Source organism: Ylistrum balloti, unplaced genomic scaffold (assembly GCF_031769215.1).
Source record: "Ylistrum balloti isolate Yb309-2 unplaced genomic scaffold, AGI_CSIRO_Ybal_v1 Utg370876, whole genome shotgun sequence".
Taxonomy (NCBI): Eukaryota; Metazoa; Mollusca; class Bivalvia; order Pectinida; family Pectinidae; genus Ylistrum; species Ylistrum balloti.
In genome coordinates, this window is record NW_026782500.1 from 433,131 (window position 1) to 457,674 (window position 24,544).

Here is a 24,544-nt window from a genome sequence, read left to right on the forward strand (position 1 = left end):
GATGATTGTAAGGTCTAGTTCTTTGTATGTCCACTAGGTTAATTGATGATTGTAAGGTCTATCTAGTTCTTTGTATGTCCACAAGGTTAATTGATGATTGTAAGATCTATCTAGTTCTTTGTATGTCCACTAGGTTAATTGATGATTGTAAGGTCTAGTTCTTTGTATGTCCACTAGGTTAATTGATGATTGTAAGATCTAGTTCTTTGTATGTCCACTAGGTTAATTGATGATTGTAAGGTCTATCTAGTTCTTTGTATGTCCACTATTTTAATTGATGAATGTAAGATCTAGTTCTTTGTATGTCCACTAGGTTAATTGATGAATGTAAGGTCTATCTAGTTCTTTGTATGTCCACAAGGTTAATTGATGATTGTAAGGTCTATCTAGTTCTTTGTATGTCCACTAGGTTAATTGATGATTGTAAGGTCTATCTAGTTCTTTGTATGTCCACTAGGTTAATTGATGATTGTAAGGTCTATCTAGTTCTTTGTATGTCCACTAGGTTAATTGATGATTGTAAGATCTATCTAGTTCTTTGTATGTCCACTAGGTTAATTGATGATTGTAAGGTCTAGTTCTTTGTATGTCCACAAGGTTAATTGATGATTGTAATATCTAGGTCTTTGTATGTCCACTAGGTTAATTGATGATTGTAAGGTCTACCTAGTTCTTTGTATGTCCACTATGTTAATTGATGAATGTAAGGTCTATCTAGTTCTTTGTATGTCCACTATGTTAATTGATTAATGTAAGGTCTATCTAGTTCTTTGTATGTCCACTATTTTAATTGATGAATGTAAGATCTAGTTCTTTGTATGTCCACTAGGTTAATTGATGATTGTAAGGTCTATCTAGTTCTTTGTATGTCCACAAGGTTAATTGATGATTGTAAGGTCTATCTAGTTCTTTGTATGTCCACTAGGTTAATTGATGATTGTAAGGTCTACCTAGTTCTTTGTATGTCCACTATGTTAATTGATGAATGTAAGGTCTAGTTCTTTGTATGTCCACTAGTTTAATTCTACATGGATAGAACCTTCTTCAAATTTGAGTTTGAATTATGTTGCCATGTTGGTATTTTCTTGATTTTTTAAAAGTCTTTTCTTTTGTTGACTTGTTAGTTCCTATGAGACGGAATGCCCAGAACGAGAATACATATGTACGCAATCCAACATGAAAGAAATTTGTGGCCATCGACTTGAAAAATGTCAGTGCTTGATATTATTTGTATTTTACAGACCTGTCCATGCGATGGTAGGGTACTGCATTTTGGCGAGGTGGAAAACGGGAAGTTGGAACAAGTGAAGGGCGTAATATATTCTCTCCAAGAATTCCTTGGACCTCTGTCCTGGAAAATGGGTTCCGAAAATATTTTATCTGACGAAGAATACTCCACAAATTTGAAACATAATAGTGTTGACTCTCTGTACCACTGTGTAATATATTTGGCTCCAGGCGATTATCACAGATTTCATTCAGCAGCAGACTGGACAGTTCAGCACCGGAGACACTTTCCAGGTTGTCTGTTCAACCTTTATTTGTCTTTCACTTGTGAACATTGCATACTATTTAGGGGAGAAGAACTTGTTGAACAAAGATATGTAATTATTTGTATTTCGCACAAATTAGCCAATGAAATATAGAATTTAAAATATTTTATTGTGAATGGTTTAAATCATAATTTTTACTCTTTCTGGAAGCGGGATATGTTTCAACACCCAAACTTATCCGGCCAGGTCACGAAGGTCAATAGTTTATGTGATACGGCTCAACCAAATGGCCCTTCCGAAATACATAACGGTTTGGTACAAATGTCTATTAGTTTCACATTGAAAGGGACATATTTAAGGTTTAGAAAGAATTCATTATCTAGATTGAAATGTGTCAATGTCACCAAAATAGACATTATATATGGGAGTGTTTGTAGTATAGTTTGTGATGCACCACAGGTACATCTAGATTTGTTGGATGTTACAGGCGATCTACTCAGTGTCAGTCCACACGTGGTCAGGAGGGTCGCCGGATTGTATAACTACAATGAGAGGGCAGTATACATGGGGACTTGGGACTATGGATTCTTCAGCTACACAGCCGTAGGGGCTACTAATGTAGGTTCAATAAGGATCTACTGTGATAAGGTACGTATAAAGGAATCGGTAATAATGGCGCTTGGTTTGATTTGTGATGCAATCAAAGATGTTTTTCTCTATCAGAAGAAGTCTGGACTTTTCTTGCCGGTCATGATTTTGTCAAACCATGTTGGATATGAATTGTTCATCCATGTTCTAGATTTATTTCAAATCAGAATATTTTCAAATGATTGATATTTATCGTAATCAGTTCGCTAGAATGAAAATTTAAACATTTTAGTGAAAGTACTTAAACATAACACATAATACATACCTTACACATAACAAGGCATGTGGACAAACACATTGTAAGACTTGTAATGCCTCAAACTTGTTTCCTATCTTAATTAAATATGTATTCATGTATATTGTTGTAAACAAATTATTTTTCAGTCGCAGAGGGGCCCAATTAAGCTCTGTTCTTCAGCACAATTCAGATGTCCTTTTGCTATAAACATAACAGTGAGATTAGAGGAGCTCACTAAAAACAAATCTCATAAGAAAGAGTGATGTTCCATGGGAGAAATTGAAATATATCTTTAAGAAAAGAGAACGAACATTTTTTCACAAGAAACGCATATGGTACCATACATTGTCTTCCACCAATGTATCCCATGATGATGTTCTCTTTATGTATCAGTGCTGGCCACATTTCCAACTCAAACATACCTTATTCTATACTGAAGAAATGTCTTCGTTCCCTGTTTATGGGTCCTCAAAAGATGACTTTTGTCATGACTATCGGAACAGCGTCCCTATTACGATGTTGAATCTATCGAAAGGCTCAATCAAACAGGTCACATAGACCCTGCCAAGTCCTTCAATTAAGATATATTTATGTCTCGTCTTTTAATAACAAGAAATTCATTGACCTTATCCATGGTATATACCAGAACTGAAGATCTCTTCTACATCAGACACTCACCGCGATCATGTAGTCCTACAACGAAAACATCTTTCGGCCGAGATCTATGACTAGTGTAATGACTGTGATTTACCTATTGTAGTTTTTCCATTTCAAGATAATAATATATCTACTTTTCCGACTTATGGTATGAACATGTCAAATCTGATTCGAAGTTTAATGGCTTGCTTCCAATAACAAAATTTCCACACAAGATGTCAATGGCTGACGGAGAAACTCACAACACTGGGTTTCAAGAGATGTAGAATGATGAAAAATATGGGAAAGTTTTCTGGTTGTTTATAGTGATCTCATTCTGTTTCTTTTTGGGACGTGTTTGAGGCAAGTTAGTATCCCCATTGGGCCCGTTGTTGTAAACCTTTGGAGGCGTGACATTATCACCTTAGACTGTCTCATGAAGTTAATGGCAGAAACATCGGTACTTTCCGTAAACCAGAAAATACCTATTTAAAATTTCTAAATATTGTGTTTTGATAACTGTTCATTTTATATCTATTCAATATAATGACATGGTAACATACAGGTAGTACTGTAATAAATGGTATCTCTACAACTGAGAAGGTAAAACCACAGGTAGACCTCGGGTTGTACAGTGTCTGGGCTGAAACACCAGAAAGCCATTATAACCCATTATACAAATGTATATCAGGCTTATTTTCACATTACCTGTGTGGTCATAAGTGCCCTTCTAGTTTACCTGTAGTCTGTTTCTTGTGAACTAGAGTGTATTGATTAGTTTATATTAAACTGTGCACATTTCCGTTTACGGAGAGTGCCGACATACCGTTTGTGTTGAAGCAGAAAAAACTTATCCTTCCGGAACTCACGGTCTTATCCTCCTTGTGCGTTTCTTGAGTATCTATGTAAATCTTTCTTTTGCTCATATTATGCCCCAGTTTCATCGAATTTCAGTTTGAATTAAGAATCTGTTGACACGCCAATATTTTATTTATTTTTCTCCTTTCTTCTGATCAAATTCCCTGGTGCATACCCTATGATTTTGATAGATGATGATTCTTCTGTAGAACCAAGTTTTATTTACAACTAACCTTTAATGATGTTTACAATCATCGTTTTGATGACTCTTCCGCTTTAGTTGGTTACAGGTTTTCACTTCCTATGGCTTGTTCATTTCTCACCGACGAACTTCAAAGTTCTGACGATGAGATGACTTTTAAAGTTGAGAACAGATTACAAGAGCGATCAGACTTGACCTGTAGTTATTTTGGTACATTAACGGGAATCCCTGCTGTTACACATCATGTCTTTGTCTGCCTGCTCTGCTTCCCTACCTGTGCACTTGTCTGCACCTTCTCGATACTTAAATGTTTTCAATGTTTCCATCTCTTGATCCGTATAGCAATTAGGCCTAATACACACAGGTATGTACCCATAAGGAAGTGAGGAGGCATTTTTATCATAAAAGTTTGTTTTAGTGTTTGGACCTCAGCTCACATTATCACAGATAAAATTACATTTCGTTTCTTATTATTTACAGGAGTTACAGACAAATATTTATCATCACAAAGGGAAAAGATATATTGACAAGAATCTCTGTACTCAAGAAAACAGTGGTTTGGCAGTACAAAAAGGAGCCATGTTCGGGGAATTCAACTTTGGTTCAACTATTGTACTCGTATTTGAGGCGCCTAGAAACTTCAAATTTAGACTGAAAGCAGGACAGAAGGTGAAGTTTGGACAGCCCATTGGAGCTGCCTCTGAATTATCAAAATCCACATAAAGTGAATTTCTGACGTTTTAAGAGATACTTTTACAATAAAACCTGTGTGATGTTGAGCCTTAAGTGATTATACACAAGCAAAGGATTTTATCATAAATGAGTTTATATTTCATATGAAATTTTATGAAACAAGTCTTGAAGTTTCCATTTTCGCTCGGAAAAGTGATATTTTCACAGGATTTCAATTCTAAATGTGAAGGATAAAATTAGGAAGCAGCCAATCTGATACCCCATTTTCAACTTGTGATATAATGTTAATTTCTAAATTATAAAAATCACAACTGAAATATGAATGGTGCAACTGATGAAAAATGCTCCTGGTTATATCACACAAGTAACATATATTCAACTACATTACTTGGGTGAATTCACTGCATAGCAGGCAAATTCTATGTTAAAAGATTATTAAACACACTATTATGCACTTCCTTTTTCGAAATTCTATTACAAAAAAAATGTACAATTGCGAAAAAGCAAGCACTTTCGGGAGAACATTTTTATTTCTAGTTCACACAATCTGATTAATGTCAGCTGATAACCAACAATATGACACCTGCTACAACAAGGAGAGCCTGTCTCAGAACGAATCTGACCAGTGATGAGGTGATCAACCAAGCAAACAAAAATAGAATTAATAGCCATTTACAATATAGAAAATGAGACTTCTCCAACACAGCAGAGAATGATTACACTGTTTGTGTAGTATATCTCATCATACATACCTCCATTATACATGAGGATGTGTGTGCATTGGAAGTTGTTCTTAATTAAATAAAGTTTCAATGACAAAGAAGGAATAGGTGATGCCCTACCCAGTCTGTTTTATACTCAATATTTGAAAGGGGAGTTGTGCAATATGTAAAGTATCTTTTTCTTAATAAGGAACTTATCCTCCAGGTTACTAGTATCTTAGCATCCTGTTACCAGTGTCTTAGCACCATATCACCAGTGTCTTAGCATCCTGTAACCAGTGTCTTAGCATCATATTACCAGTGTCTTAGCATCCTGTAACCAGTGTCTTAGCATCATATTACCAGTGTCTTAGCATCCTGTTACTAGTGTCTTAGCATTATATTACCACCAGTGTCTTAGCACCATATCACCAGTGTCTTAGCATCCTGTAACCAGTGTCTTAGCATCATATTACCAGTGTCTTAGCATCCTGTAACTAGTGTCTTAGCATCATATTACCAGTGTCTTAGCATCCTGTTACTAGTGTCTTAGCATTATATTACCAACAGTGTCTTAGCACCATATCACCAGTGTCTTAGCATCCTGTAACCAGTGTCTTAGCATCATATTACCAGTGTCTTAGCATTATATTACCACCAGTGTCTTAGCACCATATCACCAGTGTCTTAGCATCCTGTAACCAGTGTCTTAGCATCATATTACCAGTGTCTTAGCATCCTGTTACTAGTGTCTTAGTATCCTGTAACCAGTGTCTTAGCATCCTGTTACTAGTGTCTTAGTATCCTGTAACCAGTGTCTTAGCATCCTGTTACCACCAGTGTCTTAGCATCCTGTTACTAGTGTCTTAGTATCCTGTAACCAGTGACTTAACATCCTATTACCACCAGTGTCTTAGCAATATATTACCAGTGTCTTAGCATCCTGTCATCAGTGTCTTAGCATCCTGTAACCAGTGTCTTAGCATCATTTTACCAGTGTCTTCACATCCTGTTACCAGTGTCTTAGCATCCTCTTATCAGTGTCTTAGCATCCTGTTACCACCAGTGTCATAGTATCCTGTCACCACCAGTGTCTTAGCATCCTGTCATTAGTGTCTTAGCATCCTGTAACCAGTGTCTTAGCATCATATTACCAGTGTCTTAGCATCCTGTTACTAGTGTCTTAGTATCCTGTAACCAGTGTCTTAGCATCCTGTTACTAGTGTCTTAGCATCCTGTAACCAGTGTCTTAGCATCATATTACCAGTGTCTTAGCATCCTGTTACTAGTGTCTTAGCATTATATTACCACCAGTGTCTTAGCACCATATCACCAGTGTCTTAGCATCCTGTAACCAGTGTCTTAGCATCATATTACCAGTGTCTTAGCATCCTGTCACTAGTGTCTTAGTATCCTGTAACCAGTGTCTTAGCATCCTGTTACTAGTGTCTTAGTATCCTGTAACCAGTGTCTTAGCATCCTGTTACCACCAGTGTCTTAGCATCCTGTTACTAGTGTCTTAGTATCCTGTAACCAGTGACTTAACATCCTATTACCACCAGTGTCTTAGCAATATATTACCAGTGTCTTAGCATCCTGTCATCAGTGTCTTAGCATCCTGTAACCAGTGTCTTAGCATCATTTTACCAGTGTCTTCACATCCTGTTACCAGTGTCTTAGCATCCTCTTATCAGTGTCTTAGCATCCTGTTACCACCAGTGTCATAGTATCCTGTCACCACCAGTGTCTTAGCATCCTGTCATCAGTGTCTTAGCATTCTGTAACCAGTCTCTTAGCATCCTGTAACCAGTGTCTTAGCATCCTGTTATCAGTGTCTTAGCATCATGTAACCAGTGTCTTGGCATACTGTCATCATTGTCTTAGCATCCTGTCATAAGTGTCTTAGCATCCTGTCATCAGTGTCTTAGCATCCTGTAACCAGTGTCTTAGTATCCTGTAACCAGTGTCTTAACATCCTGTTACTAGTGTCTTAGTATCCTGTAACCAGTATCTTAGCATCCTGTTACCACCAGTGTCTAAGCATCCTGTCATCAATGTCTTAGCATCCTGTAGCCAGTGTCTTAGCATCCTGTAACCAGTGTCTTAGCATTCTTTTACCAGTGTCTTAAAATCCTGTTACCAGTGTCTTAGCATCCTGTAACCAGTGTCTTAGCATCCTGTAACCAGTGTCTTAGCATCCTGTTACCACCAGTCTTAGCATCCTGTTACCAGTGTCTTAGCATCCTGTCACCAGTGTCTTAGCATCCTGTCACCAGTGTCTTAGCATCCTGTCATCAGTGTCTTAGTAACCAGTGTCATCCATGTTACCAGTGTCTTAGTATCCTGTTACCACCAGTCTTAGCATCCTGTCATAAGTGTCTTAGCATCCTGTTACCAGTGTCTTAGCATCCTGTTACCACCAGTCTTAGCATCCTGTTACCAGTGTCTTAGTATCCTGTCACCAGTGTCTAAGCATCTTGTCATCAGTGTCTTAGCATCCTGTCATCAGTGTCTTAGCATCCTGTCATCAGTGTCTTAGCATCCTGTCATCAGTGTCTTAGCATCCTGTAACCAGTGTCTTCGCATCCTGTCATCAGTGTCTTAGCATCCTGTCATCAGTGTCTTAGTATCCTGTTGCCAGTGTCTTAGCATCCTGTCACCAGTGTCTTAGCATCCTGTCACCAGTGTCTTAGCATCCTGTCATCAGTGTCTTAGCATCCTGTCATCAGTGTCTTAGCATCCTGTCATCAGTGTCTTAGCATCCTGTCATCAGTGTCTTGTCTTAGCATCCTGTCAGTGTCTTAGCATCCTGTCATCAGTGTCTTAGCATCATCAGTGTCTTAGCATCCTGTCACCAGTGTCTTAGCATCCTGTCCAGTGTCTTAGCATCCTGTCACCAGTGTCTTAGCATCCTGTCACCAGTGTCTTAGCATCCTGTCATCAGTGTCTTAGCATCCTGTCATCAGTGTCTTAGCATCCTGTCATCAGTGTCTTAGCATCTTGTCATCAGTGTCTTAGCATCCTGTCATCAGTGTCTTAGCATCCTGTCATCAGTGTCTTAGCATCCTGTCATCAGTGTCTTAGCATCCTGTCATCAGTGTCTTAGCATCCTGTAACCAGTGTCTTAGCATCCTGTCATCAGTGTCTTAGCATCCTGTCATCAGTGTCTTAGCATCCTGTCATCAGTGTCTTAGCATCCTGTCATCAGTGTCTTAGCATCCTGTCATCAGTGTCTTAGCATCCTGTCATCAGTGTCTTAGCATCCTGTCATCAGTGTCTTAGCATCCTGTCATCAGTGTCTTAGCATCCTGTCATCAGTGTCTTAGCATCCTGTCATCAGTGTCTTAGCATCCTGTCATCAGTGTCTTAGCATCCAGTGTCTTAGCATCAGTGTCTTAGCATCCTGTCATCAGTGTCTTAGCATCCTGTCATCAGTGTCTTAGCATCCTGTCATCAGTGTCTTAGCATCCTGTCATCAGTGTCTTAGCATCCTGTCATCAGTGTCTTAGCATCCTGTCATCAGTGTCTTAGCATCCTGTCATCAGTGTCTTAGCATCCTGTCATCAGTGTCTTAGCATCCTGTCATCAGTGTCTTAGCATCCTGTCATCAGTGTCTTAGCATCCTGTCATCAGTGTCTTAGCATCCTGTCATCAGTGTCTTAGCATCCTGTCATCAGTGTCTTAGCATCCTGTCATCAGTGTCTTAGCATCCTGTCATCAGTGTCTTAGCATCCTGTCATCAGTGTCTTAGCATCCTGTCATCAGTGTCTTAGCATCCTGTCATCAGTGTCTTAGCATCCTGTCATCAGTGTCTTAGCATCCTGTCATCAGTGTCTTAGCATCCTGTCATCAGTGTCTTAGCATCCTGTCATCAGTGTCTTAGCATCCTGTCATCAGTGTCTTAGCATCCTGTCATCAGTGTCTTAGCATCCTGTCATCAGTGTCTTAGCATCCTGTCATCAGTGTCTTAGCATCCTGTCATCAGTGTCTTAGCATCCTGTCACCAGTGTCTTAGCATCCTGTAACCAGTGTCTTAGCATCTTGTCATCAGTGTCTTAGCATCCTGTCACCAGTGTCTTAGCATCCTGTAACCAGTGTCTTAGCATCTTGTCATCAGTGTCTTAGCATCCTGTCATCAGTGTCTTAGCATCATATTATCAGAGTCTTAGGTTTGAACTACCAGATCAAAGTCATTAAGCATCAATCAAAATCCTGTCACCAACAGAAAATGACCTTTCCATCCTACTACCCATAAATAATGAAAATATTCAGCATAAAATCTAGAATTATTTATTTTTTAGTTTTTCACACTGCAATATCATAGTAAATTGAAATGTACTACTGCAGCAACATTTCCTCCACAAATGGTTGTCTGGGTAGTAAAATAAATCACTGCCAATCAATCTACAGAAACTAATAAATTCCTTAATTAATATAAAGAAACTAAAAAGACATCATTTCATTGACAAGCCATAATCTTGCCTTCATCAGAAGGATAATGTATTTTGTGACATTATATTTACAAGTCATAGCTTGTGAAATACAAAACAGTACATTCTTCTGCAGTACCACAGCTCAACATAAAGTTTTAAACAAATGGTTAGTAAAATTTCTGTTTATCAAATTATTAACACATTATTTTTGCTTCACCAGTACCAATTAAGTTTATTCTACCAGGCGTTTCATGGTCATGTACACATAGCTCTGACAATGATAAGGAAAGTTCATATCACAAGAATGGGCCTGAATCATTCACCTGCACTACTTACAAAGATGACTTGTAAAGTCAGATACCTGGAGGCACATTCTCCACTACACCAATACAATGACTGTTTTCAATTGGTAATTGAAAGAAAAAATATAAAATTCTTAACACACGTCTGACTCCTGTGACCTTGAAAGTGGTACAAGGTCATTCATTTGACCTAACTTGGTAGCCTTTCATCCATACATGCTATAGGCTTATATCAGAACAATTGGTCTTTCGGTTATCAATGAGTTATTTAAAGATTTAAACACATTTGACTCCTGTGACCTTGAAAGTGGTACAATGTCATTAATTTGAACCCACTATGTAGCCCTACATCCCAGCATGCTATATGCCAATATCTGTACTCTAAGACTTTTGGTTATAAAGGAGAAGTCTTTTAAAGGGAAATGTTGATGATGGATGGACGACTGATGGGTGCTGCGCCACAGCATATGTTCAGTTGCCTTTCAGGCAGGAGCTAACAGTCAGATTATTCAATGCAGTTCTGGCATACAATTACACAAGCTGAAACACAACTGTTAATAAGCATTGCATTAATACAATACATATATATCTAGCAGGTGTATAGTGGCAGTGTGTACCAGCAGGACAACGACCGAATCATTGCCCATGTACTCACAAGTTGATGACACTCTGCTGATATAAAAAATTAAGTTATCACAGACATTACTCAAGCTTATTAGCTATGTCATTTCTTCCAATCCTGCTTATTGCCTGGGCTAGGTTGGCAACAGTTGCCCCACTAACAGCTGTTCTCGCCCATTTCATTAACATCTGGTAACAAACTTCATAGGTTCCTTCACTTTTATAGTCATTTTGAATATGATCCATAGCAGCAGGGGTTATTTTGAGTTGTTTCGCCAATTCACGTGTACTAGAACCAATGTTTTCAGCAACAATATCTAAGTCATCCGCTGTGACTTTTCTTGTTGATTCTGTAAATAATCAACATTGGAGTTAATATTATGTTTTAATCATTCTAAATGTAAACTACAGCACAGTGAACACTCCAAATGGAGACAATACAAAATATGACAATAATCTTTATTGCTATATCTTTTACATTAATACAGCTTCTAATACATTGCAGGGTTACCTCCCTTTGATAAACACTTCCATTCAATAATGGATTTCTATAGCAGTCCTCAACAGGTTTCGATCAATAAAACTACAAACATAGTTTGATACTTTTGATAGGATAATTCTTTGCATCTCAAATTTCAATAAATAAAGTGATATAAAGACACAATGATGATATTGACAGTGATATAAAGATATAGATGATAATAGTAGACATTTGGGCTTATGTGTGAATTTGGCTGCTATTTGAACTTGCCCGTTAATTTGGCTGGTATTTGTTTTTTATCTGGCACCTTTGATTTACTTCTCCCTTGATTTACAACCATCAAATTCTTGTTCCCAATTTGAATATTTGGTTGGTTTTTTCCTTGCTCTGCGGGCATTGTGATCTTTGTGGAACATCCTGGCCCTACAAAATTATTTACAAAAGTTTGAAATGGCATGAAGAAACAATCTTCAATCAGGATTTGTCAGGAATACTAGTATCAATATTCTTATTTTAAATTGTATTTTTGTCACAGATGTAAACAATATAACAGGCCCAAGGAACTTAACAGTCACCTGAGTCACAATCCTTCTTGTAACATGTCATAGAAATGATTTTGTTAAATTAGTAAGGTAACTTTACTATATTGTACCCATAATGCAAATGTAAATGTATGCATTAACTTCTGTCCGATGCTAAGGCTTCTAACCAAGTTTGAATTAAAAGAAAGATTTGAATTTTCCTATATAAAATCATTCATCCAGGAGCAGTAAACATCTGTGAAACTTCAGTCAATTTTTTGGCCCTACCCATCAGCCCCTGAAAGTCAGTCAAGGTCAACATGTGCATCTCGTAAAACTGTCATCTTAAACTAATCATTCTTACCAGGTTTTAACTAATTCCAACAGAGAATAAACAAATAATGTTCAAAAATGTGATTTTCCAATATCAACTTCCAGAAGAAGTGAAAAATGTTTAAAAGTTTATGACGCACAATGCTAGACAAAAGGGGATTGCGTTATTTTATTCTGAGACTTTGTCTCAGGTAACATAAAAAGTGGACTGATGCACAGACAAAGTGAGATGACATTCAAGCATCTAGTATGTTGTAGTCAGAATCAGAAAGATGCTTGTTTTAACTTGAGTTTTACCTGAAGTAAGGGGAATGATATCCATATGAGAACCTACATCTTAAAATTATAATTTGAAAACAAATTTCCAAATTTTTGTGATTCGTGGGTGGAATATTTCTATCCTTTATACATAAATATCAAAAAGGCTCATATCCTCGTAGTGATGATTATTAACTTACGTTCATCAAGAATAGTGACAGTTTTTCCGTCTCTTGAGTAAGTCTTCTCATGGCTGGTAAAGGCAGGCACAGTCTCCAAACTGGGGTTAGCATCCATAGTGATATCATCAGGGCCCTAGCAAGTAGACATATATACAACTATGTACTTAATAGATTTTACAACAAACAAGGTGCAAAAGAGGAAATCAGAGTATTCCACAGGATACGGTAGGTGAACTTTCTCCTATCTAAATTGAACCCTGGTCATCTAGGTGAAAGGTAATTGTGTTATCACTGCTCCAGCTGCCTACCTTAGGTACACAACTATCATATACAGGGTTTTACAACATCAAAAAGCCCTCTTAAAAATAACGAGATGCCACAAAGCGTGGCATTATCCCCCCGCGCACAGGTGTTGGTATGGAACCCAAATATAGCACTGCAATAATTTGAGACTTCACACACTTATGTATCAGTACTTTACACGTGAAGGTCTATTACAGTGAAAGCACTAGTAGAAAATAATAAACTCAAATCTCCTCAACTTCAACATTATAGATATATATATAGAGATATAATTGAAAATATAGAATCAACACAACAAATGTGTTTCAGTAACATTTTCCTGACTATGTTTCCATGGTAACAGAAAAAAATATAAAAAGTGAAATGTCGACAACAGCAAAAGGCACAACTAGGGCAATGACTTAATATATACAGAAAGTTTTGTGAAGTTGAATGGAACAGTTTTGAAGTTATAGCCCTGAAAAGCCCCCTTTTGGTGTTTTCTGACTGTGTTTCCATGGTAACAGAAAAAAATATAAAAAGTGAAACGTCTCCATTAGCAAAAGGCACAACTAGGGCAATGACTTAATATATATAGGAAGTTTTGTGAAGTTGAGTTGAACGATTTCGAAGTTATAGCCTGGAAAAGCCTGTATTGCTCACCTGTATATTTAAGTCAATAATGCAAAACTTAACATTTCTTTAGAAGGGAAATATTCCTTTTCATGAGTCTCACTCCACAGATACAGCTTCAAATTTCCTTGGGTTGGGAACAGAGATCAGTTGTAAATCTCATAATGTCCACCAATGCTATTAAATTGTGGGATGGTAATCTCAACGGCTTCAAAGATATAATCAGTCCTGAGGTTGGACCAGACCCCTGGACAAATTTTCAATTATAATTGTGTTTATCTCCTGATGCTCAGCAATGCTATAGTGGGATCACAACTGTTTCAAAGAACCAAAGATGAATTGTTGATGGTGCAAAGCAATGATATGAAAATGAACTAAATCTATTTAGGGGTTAGATTTTCCCAGTTGGGCCCTGCCGATCGGCCCCAGTAGACCGAAACCTACACTTTATACAAAAATAATTTCCCTTCACCCAAGCATGCTTCTGACAAAATCTGGACAATATCCTTCAATTTCTGAAGAACAAGATAGATTTTAAAGAAATTGCTAGTTTCACCCTATTGGGCCCCTGCCCCTTTAGCCCCCAGGTGCCGTGTCCCAACATTAAAACAAAACTGATTTTCGTTCACCCAAGCATGCTTCTGACCAAATTTGGACAATGTCCTGTAAATCCTTAAGAACAAGATAGATCTTAAAGAAATTGATAGATTTTCCAAATTGGGCCAGCCCCTCAGACCACCCAGGGCAGACCCATCATTTACACAGAATTGGTTTTCTTTCCCCAAGGATGCATCAAATAAAAATCTGCTCAGTCGTTCATGAAAAGTTGCAATATATTGTAAAATTGACAGAAGATGGACAGACACCAGACACTGCGTTATCCCTACAACTCACTTGGACCTTCCGGCTATGTCAGGAAACTAAAAAAGGTCAGCAAGAAATAACATAAATAGACCTTTATCCCCCTCCCAACACCACCACCACCACCACCACCACTCCACAATCTTTTCATTTATCTGTAATCTTTTCATTTATTTGTGAAAGCAGAAAACACATGCTTTCAAGAAGTGTGAGCTTTGACCTTTCAGATTGAGACCAACAAAACCTTATCAGGTGTAGAACTAGATAGTGAAATGTTGTTCTGTAACTACACAGACTAACTCTGCTGATGCATTGTAATGGATACAGAGTGATTACTAACACAACATTTAGTTATTGAGAAGAAGTTGTTTAAATATTTTAACATATTTGACCCCTGTGACCTTGAAAGTACATAGAGGTCATTCATATTGATAAACTTGTTAGCCCTACATACCATCATGCTACAGGCCCAATATCAATAGAGGTTATTGAGAAGAAGTAAAGCTTATGGATGGCAGACAGCCCACGACAAGGGACAAAACACAATGCATATAAGTCAGATGTCCTAAAAAAACAAAAAAAGAGATGGTCTGCATCGCTCACCTGGTTATTTAAGTCATTTATGTCCAAATCTGGACAATATCCTGTAATTCCTGTAGTAGAAGATAGATTTTAAACAAGTTGCTAGATTTTCCCTATTTGGCCCCTGCCTTTACTGCAAAACTTACTAGGTTTTCTTTATCTTTGCCTACATTCTTTTACATTAAACATATATTGGGCTTTTAAAATTCAGGCCATCAGGCAAGTGAAATTGCACTTGAATATCACAATGAATGCTTACTTCATTATAAGTAATTTTTTTCTTTTTTGGCCCAGTTGGTGGTGGGGTAGTGTTGAAAACATTGGGTCGTGGACGTACTTGCGTCTCTGTGGTATTGCGGCTCCCAGGGGCCTCAGAGGCAGATGATTTTACGCTTTCAAGTGCAGTGGAGTCAGAGGTGATTGTGCTTGGTCCTGAAGCTGCACTAGGACTGGTGGGAGAATGAATTTTCTTCAGGCTTGTATTAGATGAGTAGCTCTGTCCTGGAATACTATCCTGTAGAGTTATCAGAGATGGGAAGGGATCTATGTCCATTGGCTCTACTGATGCTGACACTGATGATGTTGATGCAGATCCAAGGCCTGAGACATTGTTGCCTTCTGTTACAACAGCTGGGGTTGCATGTGTACTACTGCTAATCACATTATTACTTGGCTTGGTGACACTGCTGAATCCTTGTGCTTTAGCATGGCCTGGTGTTGCTGATCCTTGAACTGCTGGCTTTGCTGTTGCAGCAGGAACAATATCAGCAGTACCCTGAACTCTCTCTAAAATACAAAGACACAGTTTTGTGAACAATGTTTAATCAACCATCAACAGTTAATAACCCTACAAGTACATCTTAACACTGTCTCATCACTGGTACTATACTTTAACACTGTCTAATCACTGGTACTATACTTTAACACTGTCTAATCACTGGTACTATACTTTAACACTGTCTAATCACTGGTACTATACTTTAACACTGTCTCATCACTGGTACTATACCTTAACACTGTCTCATCACTGGTACTATACCTTAACACTGTCTCATCACTGGTCCTATACCTTAACACTGTCTAATCACTGGTACTATACCTTAACACTGTCTAATCACTGGTACCATATCTTAACACTGTCTCATCACTTATACTATACTTTAACACTGTCTAATCACTGGTACCATACCTTAACACTGTCTCATCACTGGTACTATACCTTAACACTGTCTAATCACTGGTACCATACCTTAACACTGTCTCATCACTTATACTATACCTTAACACTGTCTAATCACTGGTACTATACCTTAACACTGTCTCATCACTGGTACTATACCTTAACACTGTCTAATCACTGGTACTATACCTTAACACTGTCTCATCACTTATACTATACCTTAACACTGTCTCATCACTGGTACTATACCTTAACACTGTCTCATCACTTATACTATACCTTAACACTGTCTCATCACTGGTACCATACCTTAACACTGTCTCATCACTTATACTATACCTTAACACTGTCTCATCACTTATACTATACCTTAACACTGTCTAATCACTGGTACTATACCTTAACACTGTCTCATCACTGGTACTATACCTTAACACTGTCTCATCACTGGTACTATACCTTAACACTGTCTCATCACTGGTACTATACCTTAACACTGTCTCATCACTGGTACTATACCTTAACACTGTCTCATCACTGGTACCATACCTTAACACTGTCTCATCACTTATACTATACCTTAATACTGTCTAATCACTTATACTATACCTTAACACTGTCTCATCACTGGTACTATACCTTAACACTGTCTCATCACTGGTACTATACCTTAACACTGTCTCGTCACTGGTACTATACCTTAACACTGTCTCATCACTGGTACCTTAACATACCTGGTATACACTGTCTCATCACTGGTACTATACCTTAACACTGTCTCATCACTGGTACTATACCTTAACACTGTCTCATCACTGGTACTATACCTTAACACTGTCTCATCACTGGTACTATACCTTAACACTGTCTAATCACTGGTACTATACCTTAACACTGTCTCATCACTTATACTATACCTTAACACTGTCTCATCACTGGTACTATACCTTAACACTGTCTCATCACTGGTACTATACCTTAACACTGTCTCATCACTGGTACTATACCTTAACACTGTCTCATCACTGGTACTATACCTTAACACTGTCTCATCACTTATACTATACCTTAACACTGTCTAATCACTGGTACTATACCTTAACACTGTCTCATCACTGGTACTATACCTTAACACTGTCTCATCACTGGTACTATACCTTAACACTGTCTCATCACTGGTACTATACCTTAACACTGTCTCATCACTGGTACTATACCTTAACACTGTCTCATCACTGGTACTATACCTTAATACTGTCTAATCACTGGTACTATACCTTAACACTGTCTAATCACTGGTACTATACTTTAACACTGTCTAATCACTGGTACCATACCTAAACACTGTCTAATCACTGGTACCATACCTTAACACTGTCTAATCACTGGTACTATACCTTAACACTGTCTAATCACTGGTACTATACCTTAACACTGTCTCATCACTGGTACTATACCTTAACACTGTCTCATCACTGGTACTATACCTTAACACTGTCTCATCACTGGTACTATACCTTAACACTGTCTCATCACTTATACTATACCTTAACACTGTCTCATCACTGGTACTATACCTTAACACTGTCTAATCACTGGTACCATACCTAAACACTGTCTAATCACTGGTACTATACCTTAACACTGTCTAATCACTGGTACTATACCTTAACACTGTCTCATCACTGGTACTATACCTTAACACTGTCTCATCACTGGTACTATACCTTAACACTGTCTCATCACTGGTACTATACCTTAACACTGTCTCATCACTGGTACTATACCTTAACACTGTCTCATCACTGGTACTATACCTTAACACTGTCTCATCACTGGTACTATACCTTAACACTGTCTCATCACTGGTACTATACCTTAACACTGTCTCATCACTGGTACTATACCTTAACACTGTCTCATCACTGGTACTATACCTTAACACTGTCTCATCACTGGTACTATACCTTAACACTGTCTCATCACTGGTACTATACCTTAACACTGTCTCATCACTTATACTATACCTTAACACTGTCTCATCACTGGTACTATACCTTAACACTGTCTCATCACTGGTACTATACCTTAACACTGTCTCATCACTGGTACTATACCTTAACACTGTCTCATCACTGGTACTATACCTTAACACTGTCTCATCACTGGTACTATACCTTAACACTGTCTCATCACTGGTACTATACCTTAACACTGTCTCATCACTGGTACTATACCTTAACACTGTCTCATCACTGGTACTATACCTTAACACTGTCTCATCACTGGTACTATACCTTAACACTGTCTCATCACTGGTACTATACCTTAACACTGTCTCATCACTGGTACTATACCTTAACACTGTCTCATCACTGGTACTATACCTTAACACTGTCTCATCACTGGTACTATACCTTAACACTGTCTCATCACTGGTACTATACCTTAACACTGTCTCATCACTGGTACTATACCTTAACACTGTCTCATCACTGGTACTATACCTTAACACTGTCTCATCACTGGTACTATACCTTAACACTGTCTCATCACTGGTACTATACCTTAACACTGTCTCATCACTGGTACTATACCTTAACACTGTCTAATCACTGGTACTATACCTTAACACTGTCTCATCACTGGTACTATACCTTAACACTGTCTAATCACTGGTACTATACCTTAACACTGTCTCATCACTGGTACTATACCTAAACACTGTCTAATCACTGGTACTATACCTTAACACTGTCTCATCACTGGTACTATACCTTAACACTGTCTCATCACTGGTACTATACCTTAACACTGTCTCATCACTGGTACTATACCTTAACACTGTCTCATCACTGGTACTATACCTTAACACTGTCTCATCACTGGTACTATACCTTAACACTGTCTCATCACTGGTACTATACCTTAACACTGTCTCATCACTGGTACTATACCTTAACACTGTCTCATCACTGGTACTATACCTTAACACTGATCACTTTACACTATTTATTATCCTACATGTTACATTTTCACTCCTGTCTCTTTACCGATACACTGTTAGATATACTTACCTACACTTGTTATAGCTCCCTGTCTTATCGATACACTGTTAGATATACTTACCTACACTTGCTATAGCTCCCTGTCTTATCGATACACTGTTAGATATACTTACCTACACTTGATACAGCTCCCTGTCTTACCGATACACTGTTAGATATACTACCTACACTACAGCTCCCTGTCTTATATACACTGTTAGCTCCCTGTCTTATCGATACACTGTTAGATAAACTTACCTACACTTGATATAGTTCCCTGTCTTATCGATACACTGTTAGATATACTTACCTACACTTGTTATAGCTCCCTGTCTTATCGATACACTGTTAGATATACTTACCTACACTTGATACAGCTCCCTGTCTTACCGATACACTGTTAGATATACTTACCTACACTTGATACAGCTCCCTGTCTTACCGATACACTGTTAGATATACTTACCTACACTTGATACAGCTCCCTGTCTTATCGATACACTGTTAGATATACTTACCTACACTTGTTATAGCTCCCTGTCTTATCGATACACTGTTAGATATACTGACCTACACTTGATACAGCTCCCTGTCTTATCGATACACTGTTAGATATACTGACCTACACTTGATACAGCTCCCTGTCTTATCGATACACTGTTAGATATACTGACCTACACTTGATACAGCTCCCTGTCTTATCGATACACTGTTAGATATACTGACCTACACTTGATACAGCTCCCTGTCTTATCGATACACTGTTAGATATACTTACCTACACTTGTTATAGCTCCCTGTCTTGTCGATACACTGTTAGATATACTTACCTACACTTGTTATAGCTCCCTGTCTTGTCGATACACTGTTTGATATACTTATCTACACTTGATACAGCTCCCTGTCTTGTCGATACACTGTTAGATATACTTACCTACACTTGTTATAGCTCCCTGTCTTGTCGATACACTGTTAGATATACTTACCTACACTTGATACAGCTCCCTGTCTTGTCGATACACTGTTTGATATACTTATCTACACTTGATACAGCTCCCTGTCTTGTCGATACACTGTTAGATATACTTACCTACACTTGATACAGCTCCCTGTCTTACCGATACACTGTTAGATATACTTACCTACACTTGATACAGCTCCCTGTCTTATCGATACACTGTTAGATATACTGACCTACACTTGATACAGCTCCCTGTCTTATCGATACACTGTTAGATATACTGACCTACACTTGATACAGCTCCCTGTCTTATCGATACACTGTTAGATATACTGACCTACACTTGATACAGCTCCCTGTCTTATCGATACACTGTTAGATATACTGACCTACACTTGATACAGCTCCCTGTCTTATCGATACACTGTTAGATATACTTACCTACACTTGTTATAGCTCCCTGTCTTATCGATACACTGTTAGATATACTTACCTACACTTGTTATAGCTCCCTGTCTTATCGATACACTGTTAGATATACTTACCTACACTTGTTATAGCTCCCTGTCTTATCGATACACTGTTTGATATACTTATCTACACTTGATACAGCTCCCTGTCTTGTCGATACACTGTTAGATATACTGACCTACACTTGATACAGCTCCCTGTCTTACCGATACACTGTTAGATATACTTACCTACACTTGATACAGCTCCCTGTCTTATCGATAGACTGTTAGATATACTTACCTACACTTGATACAGCTCCCTGTCTTATCCATACACTGTTAGATATACTTATCTACACTTGATACAGCTCCCTGTCTTGTCGATACACTGTTAGATATACTGACCTACACTTGATACAGCTCCCTGTCTTACCGATACACTGTTAGATATACTTACCTACACTTGATACAGCTCCCTGTCTTATCGATAGACTGTTAGATATACTTACCTACACTTGATACAGCTCCCTGTCTTATCAATAGACTGTTAGATATACTTACCTACACTTGTTATAGCTCCCTGTCTTATCAATAGACTGTTAGATATACTTACCTACACTTGATACAGCTCCCTGTCTTATCGATACACTGTTAGATATATTTACCTACACTTGATACAGCTCCCTGTCTTACCGATACACTGTTAGATATACTTACCTACACTTGATACAGCTCCCTGTCTTATCGATACACTGTTAGATATACTTACCTACACTTGTTATAGCTCCCTGTCTTATCAATAGACTGTTAGATATACTTACCTACACTTGATACAGCTCCCTGTCTTATCGATACACTGTTAGATATACTTACCTACACTTGATACAGTTCCCTGTCTTATCAATAAGGAACATTTCAATAATACCTTACCACCAGGAATCATAAGATTACAGTACATTGTTTTGTTATTACTACTGGAACCATGCCATGGATTAAACCAAATTATTAATAATACACAAGTCAGACATAACACCAAACATATCACTCTACAAACTCTAGAAGTGACTAAGGCCCCTGTAGCATGTACTGTAATGTTACAGTCCTCGGGTTTTCGAAAGTGTTTGAACTTTTCGGTAGCTATGAATCACATTTCAAATCAAAATTCACTTTAAAGGCCCAAAGTTCAACACAAACTGTTTTCAAACTACAAATAACTTGTAAATGGGCTTTACCTACACTTACAATTTCTTCTGAAATAATTACAAAATTATCCATAATATGAAAATGTAGTTTCATGCATAGGTGCATCAGCTGAAAGATTTCAACGATAGACACTAGATGTCAGAGGAATCTTCCAATCCGCCCTACATAATGCGATCTGTATTTATTATTATCAGAGTGACCTTTCACTTCCTTCCTCTTCTATCCAACCAGTCCATAAATATACACAACTTAGATACAAAAGGGGAACCGACCATCATTCTTAAAACTAACTAGGAGCCGAGAAGTAACCATGTAATTCTTATAAAACTTCGGGAATGATCTAAACAGAACTTCTCATAACTCTTATAAAACTTCGGGAATGATCTAAACAGAACTTCTCATAACTCTTATAAAACTTCGGGAATGATCTAAACAGAACTTCTCATAACTCTTATAAAACTTCGGGAATGATCTAAACAGAACTTCTCAAGAAATGGATAACTAACTCTAGCTGTCAAAATCCAAGATGGCTGCCTGTCAGTCATGTTTTTTTTGTTGACTAGTCCTTCAAAATCGAGGGTGACAGAGTGTTTTGAGGGGTCACAAACAAGAAGAACTGATATTCCGTTGTATAGTTATCACATCTGTATGCATTTAGAAGGGGTTTTATGTTATACTATATTACATGCAAAAACTAATTTTGAAACTTTTGAATACTAAAGAAAAGATATATATTGGGTGATGATAGCATTTTTTAAAATATTTTTCTCGATTTACACAGGTCATTATATGGTCAATATCACGTTAACCTGACAAAATCAGGTGAGTTTATGTATAAACATTATATGAAGACAAAAACACTAAACGTCTTGGTTCATTTTAAAACACTGCCATTGAAAAATTGCTAACATTACACAAACACTGAGAAAAGGAAAAATGCACAAAATAATCATATGTAACAATTGAAAACAAACTTCAGTAACATAGAGATTTAACATTGAGTAATTTAATGAGCATGAAGTAATTAAATAGGAATTATATATTTCACAGCACTCACTGACATATAATTCCCAAGTTTTTAGCATGTTTCCCTTTAATATAGCTTACACGATGCCTTTAAAAGTTCAGATAAAATCTGAACCAAAAAAAAAAAAACAGCAATGACAAAAATTATTAACAGATGACTGGGACAGATGCACTGATGCAGGTAACTTTCCGAAATTCTAACACAGCAAGTGCAAAAACTTAGATAATCCCTCAACAAACCACAGATATATAATGTTATATACATATGGAGTGTGTATGATGTCTAAGTGGACACAGATGCTGACATATACTTAAGAATAAAGAGCCATCAAGTTTGATTGGGTGAAAACTGACCAATGTTCAACAGAGTACAATACTAGCTCACTTGATCTGAAGCTTGGGAGCTCACATGAACCTAGGCCTGGAGAAGATTACTTCATCTCAGGCCTGGGGAGCTGGGAAGTTCACTTCAGTTCTAGCGAAATCTCTTGAATATAAGTTTTGGGAGCTCACTGAAAAATAGGGATGCTCACTTCCTCTCAGGTCTGGGGAACTCTCTTGAACAAAGGCATGGGGAGTTCACTTAAATCAATGCCTAGGGAAGCTAACGTCCTCTCAGGTCTGGGGAGCTCTGTTAAACAAAGGCATGGGGAGCTTACTTAAACAAAGTCCTAAGGAAGCTTATTCCTTCCGGGCCAGGGAGCTCTCTTGAACATAGGTGTAAGGAGCTCACTTAAACAAAGGCCTAGGGAAGCCCACTTCATCTCAGGCCTGGGGAGTTCACTTAAACATAGATCTAGGAAAGCTCACTTCCTCACACTTCCTCTAAGACCCGAGAGCTTACTTGAACATAGGCTGGGAAGCTTACTTAAACATAGGGAAGATCACATTATCTCTGGTCTACAAAACTCATATAAACATAGGCCTAGTTAAGTTCACTTACTCTCAGGTCTGGAGAGCTCACTCAAACATAGACTTATAGATATTCACTTCATCTCAGGTCTGGGGAGCTCACTTCAATTCAGGCCTGGGGAGTTGACTTAAGCTTAGGCCTGAGAGTTCTCTTGAAATGTGGTATTTGGAGCTCACTTGAACATAATCTTTGAAAACTTGCTTGACTGTGAGAAAGGTGTTGAACTAACAATATCTCCAGTCCTCAATAATAGTAATCTTGTTTCTAGAGGGCAGGAAACACAATACATGTACACTTACCAGGAGGTGGGGCTGCATCTGTCTCTAGGGAGTCAGACTTCGGACCATCTGCATCCAGCATATCACTATCAAGGCTTGTCTACATAGAAAACATGGACATAATCTTTTTACCTTAGTAACACAAATCTAATAACATCAAAACTGCAGAAGGCCATAAGTTTCAACCCACATATACAACTCCCCCTGTAATAATGAACAATCTGAACTGGTCTTCTTCATACATAAATTGATACGCCAACAATACAAAGTGTTTGATGAATGATGTGCTATGAACTAAGAAACAAGAGAGAGAAATGCCAGGGATCACCTTATTTCTTTAGTTTCTGTTACATGACATAGCAATACTCTTTTACATATAAACAATGTAAAATTACTCAAAATACCTATGTATATGTTATGAAGAAAAAACATGTCTTCGCAAAAACGAATATATGCGTATAGAAAATAATTAAATGCTTAGAAAATAATGCAAATATGAAAATGAAAAGTAAATTTTCTAATCAAA

At 37.7% G+C, this 24,544-nt stretch overlaps 2 protein-coding genes across 4 annotated transcripts in view; one reads left to right on the forward strand and one right to left on the reverse strand.

Moving 5' to 3' along the window:
- The window catches only part of LOC132559210 (phosphatidylserine decarboxylase proenzyme, mitochondrial-like), a 43,432-nt gene that overhangs the window by 8,994 nt on the left and 9,894 nt on the right, over positions 1 to 24,544 (forward strand). The window contains exons 3-5 of the mRNA XM_060223830.1: positions 1,242 to 1,521; positions 1,981 to 2,141; positions 4,556 to 4,861. Of these exons, the coding sequence (XP_060079813.1) occupies positions 1,242 to 1,521; positions 1,981 to 2,141; positions 4,556 to 4,798 (684 nt within the window). The 3' untranslated portion in view covers positions 4,799 to 4,861. The remainder of the gene's footprint in view (positions 1 to 1,241; positions 1,522 to 1,980; positions 2,142 to 4,555; positions 4,862 to 24,544) is intronic.
- LOC132559208 (receptor-interacting serine/threonine-protein kinase 1-like) overlaps positions 9,744 to 24,544 on the reverse strand; it is a 36,084-nt gene continuing 21,283 nt past the window's right edge. The window contains exons 12-16 of one of the 3 annotated variants that reach the window (XM_060223828.1): positions 24,040 to 24,118; positions 15,296 to 15,744; positions 12,619 to 12,733; positions 11,577 to 11,729; positions 9,744 to 11,175 (exon numbers count right to left, since the gene is read on the reverse strand). In XM_060223828.1, the coding sequence (XP_060079811.1) occupies positions 10,907 to 11,175; positions 11,577 to 11,729; positions 12,619 to 12,733; positions 15,296 to 15,744; positions 24,040 to 24,118 (1,065 nt within the window). In that variant the 3' untranslated portion in view covers positions 9,744 to 10,906. Of the gene's footprint in view, positions 11,176 to 11,576; positions 11,730 to 12,618; positions 12,734 to 15,217; positions 15,745 to 24,039; positions 24,119 to 24,544 lie in introns of all 3 variants that reach the window. The other 2 variants (XM_060223827.1, XM_060223829.1) reach the window with 2 other exon arrangements.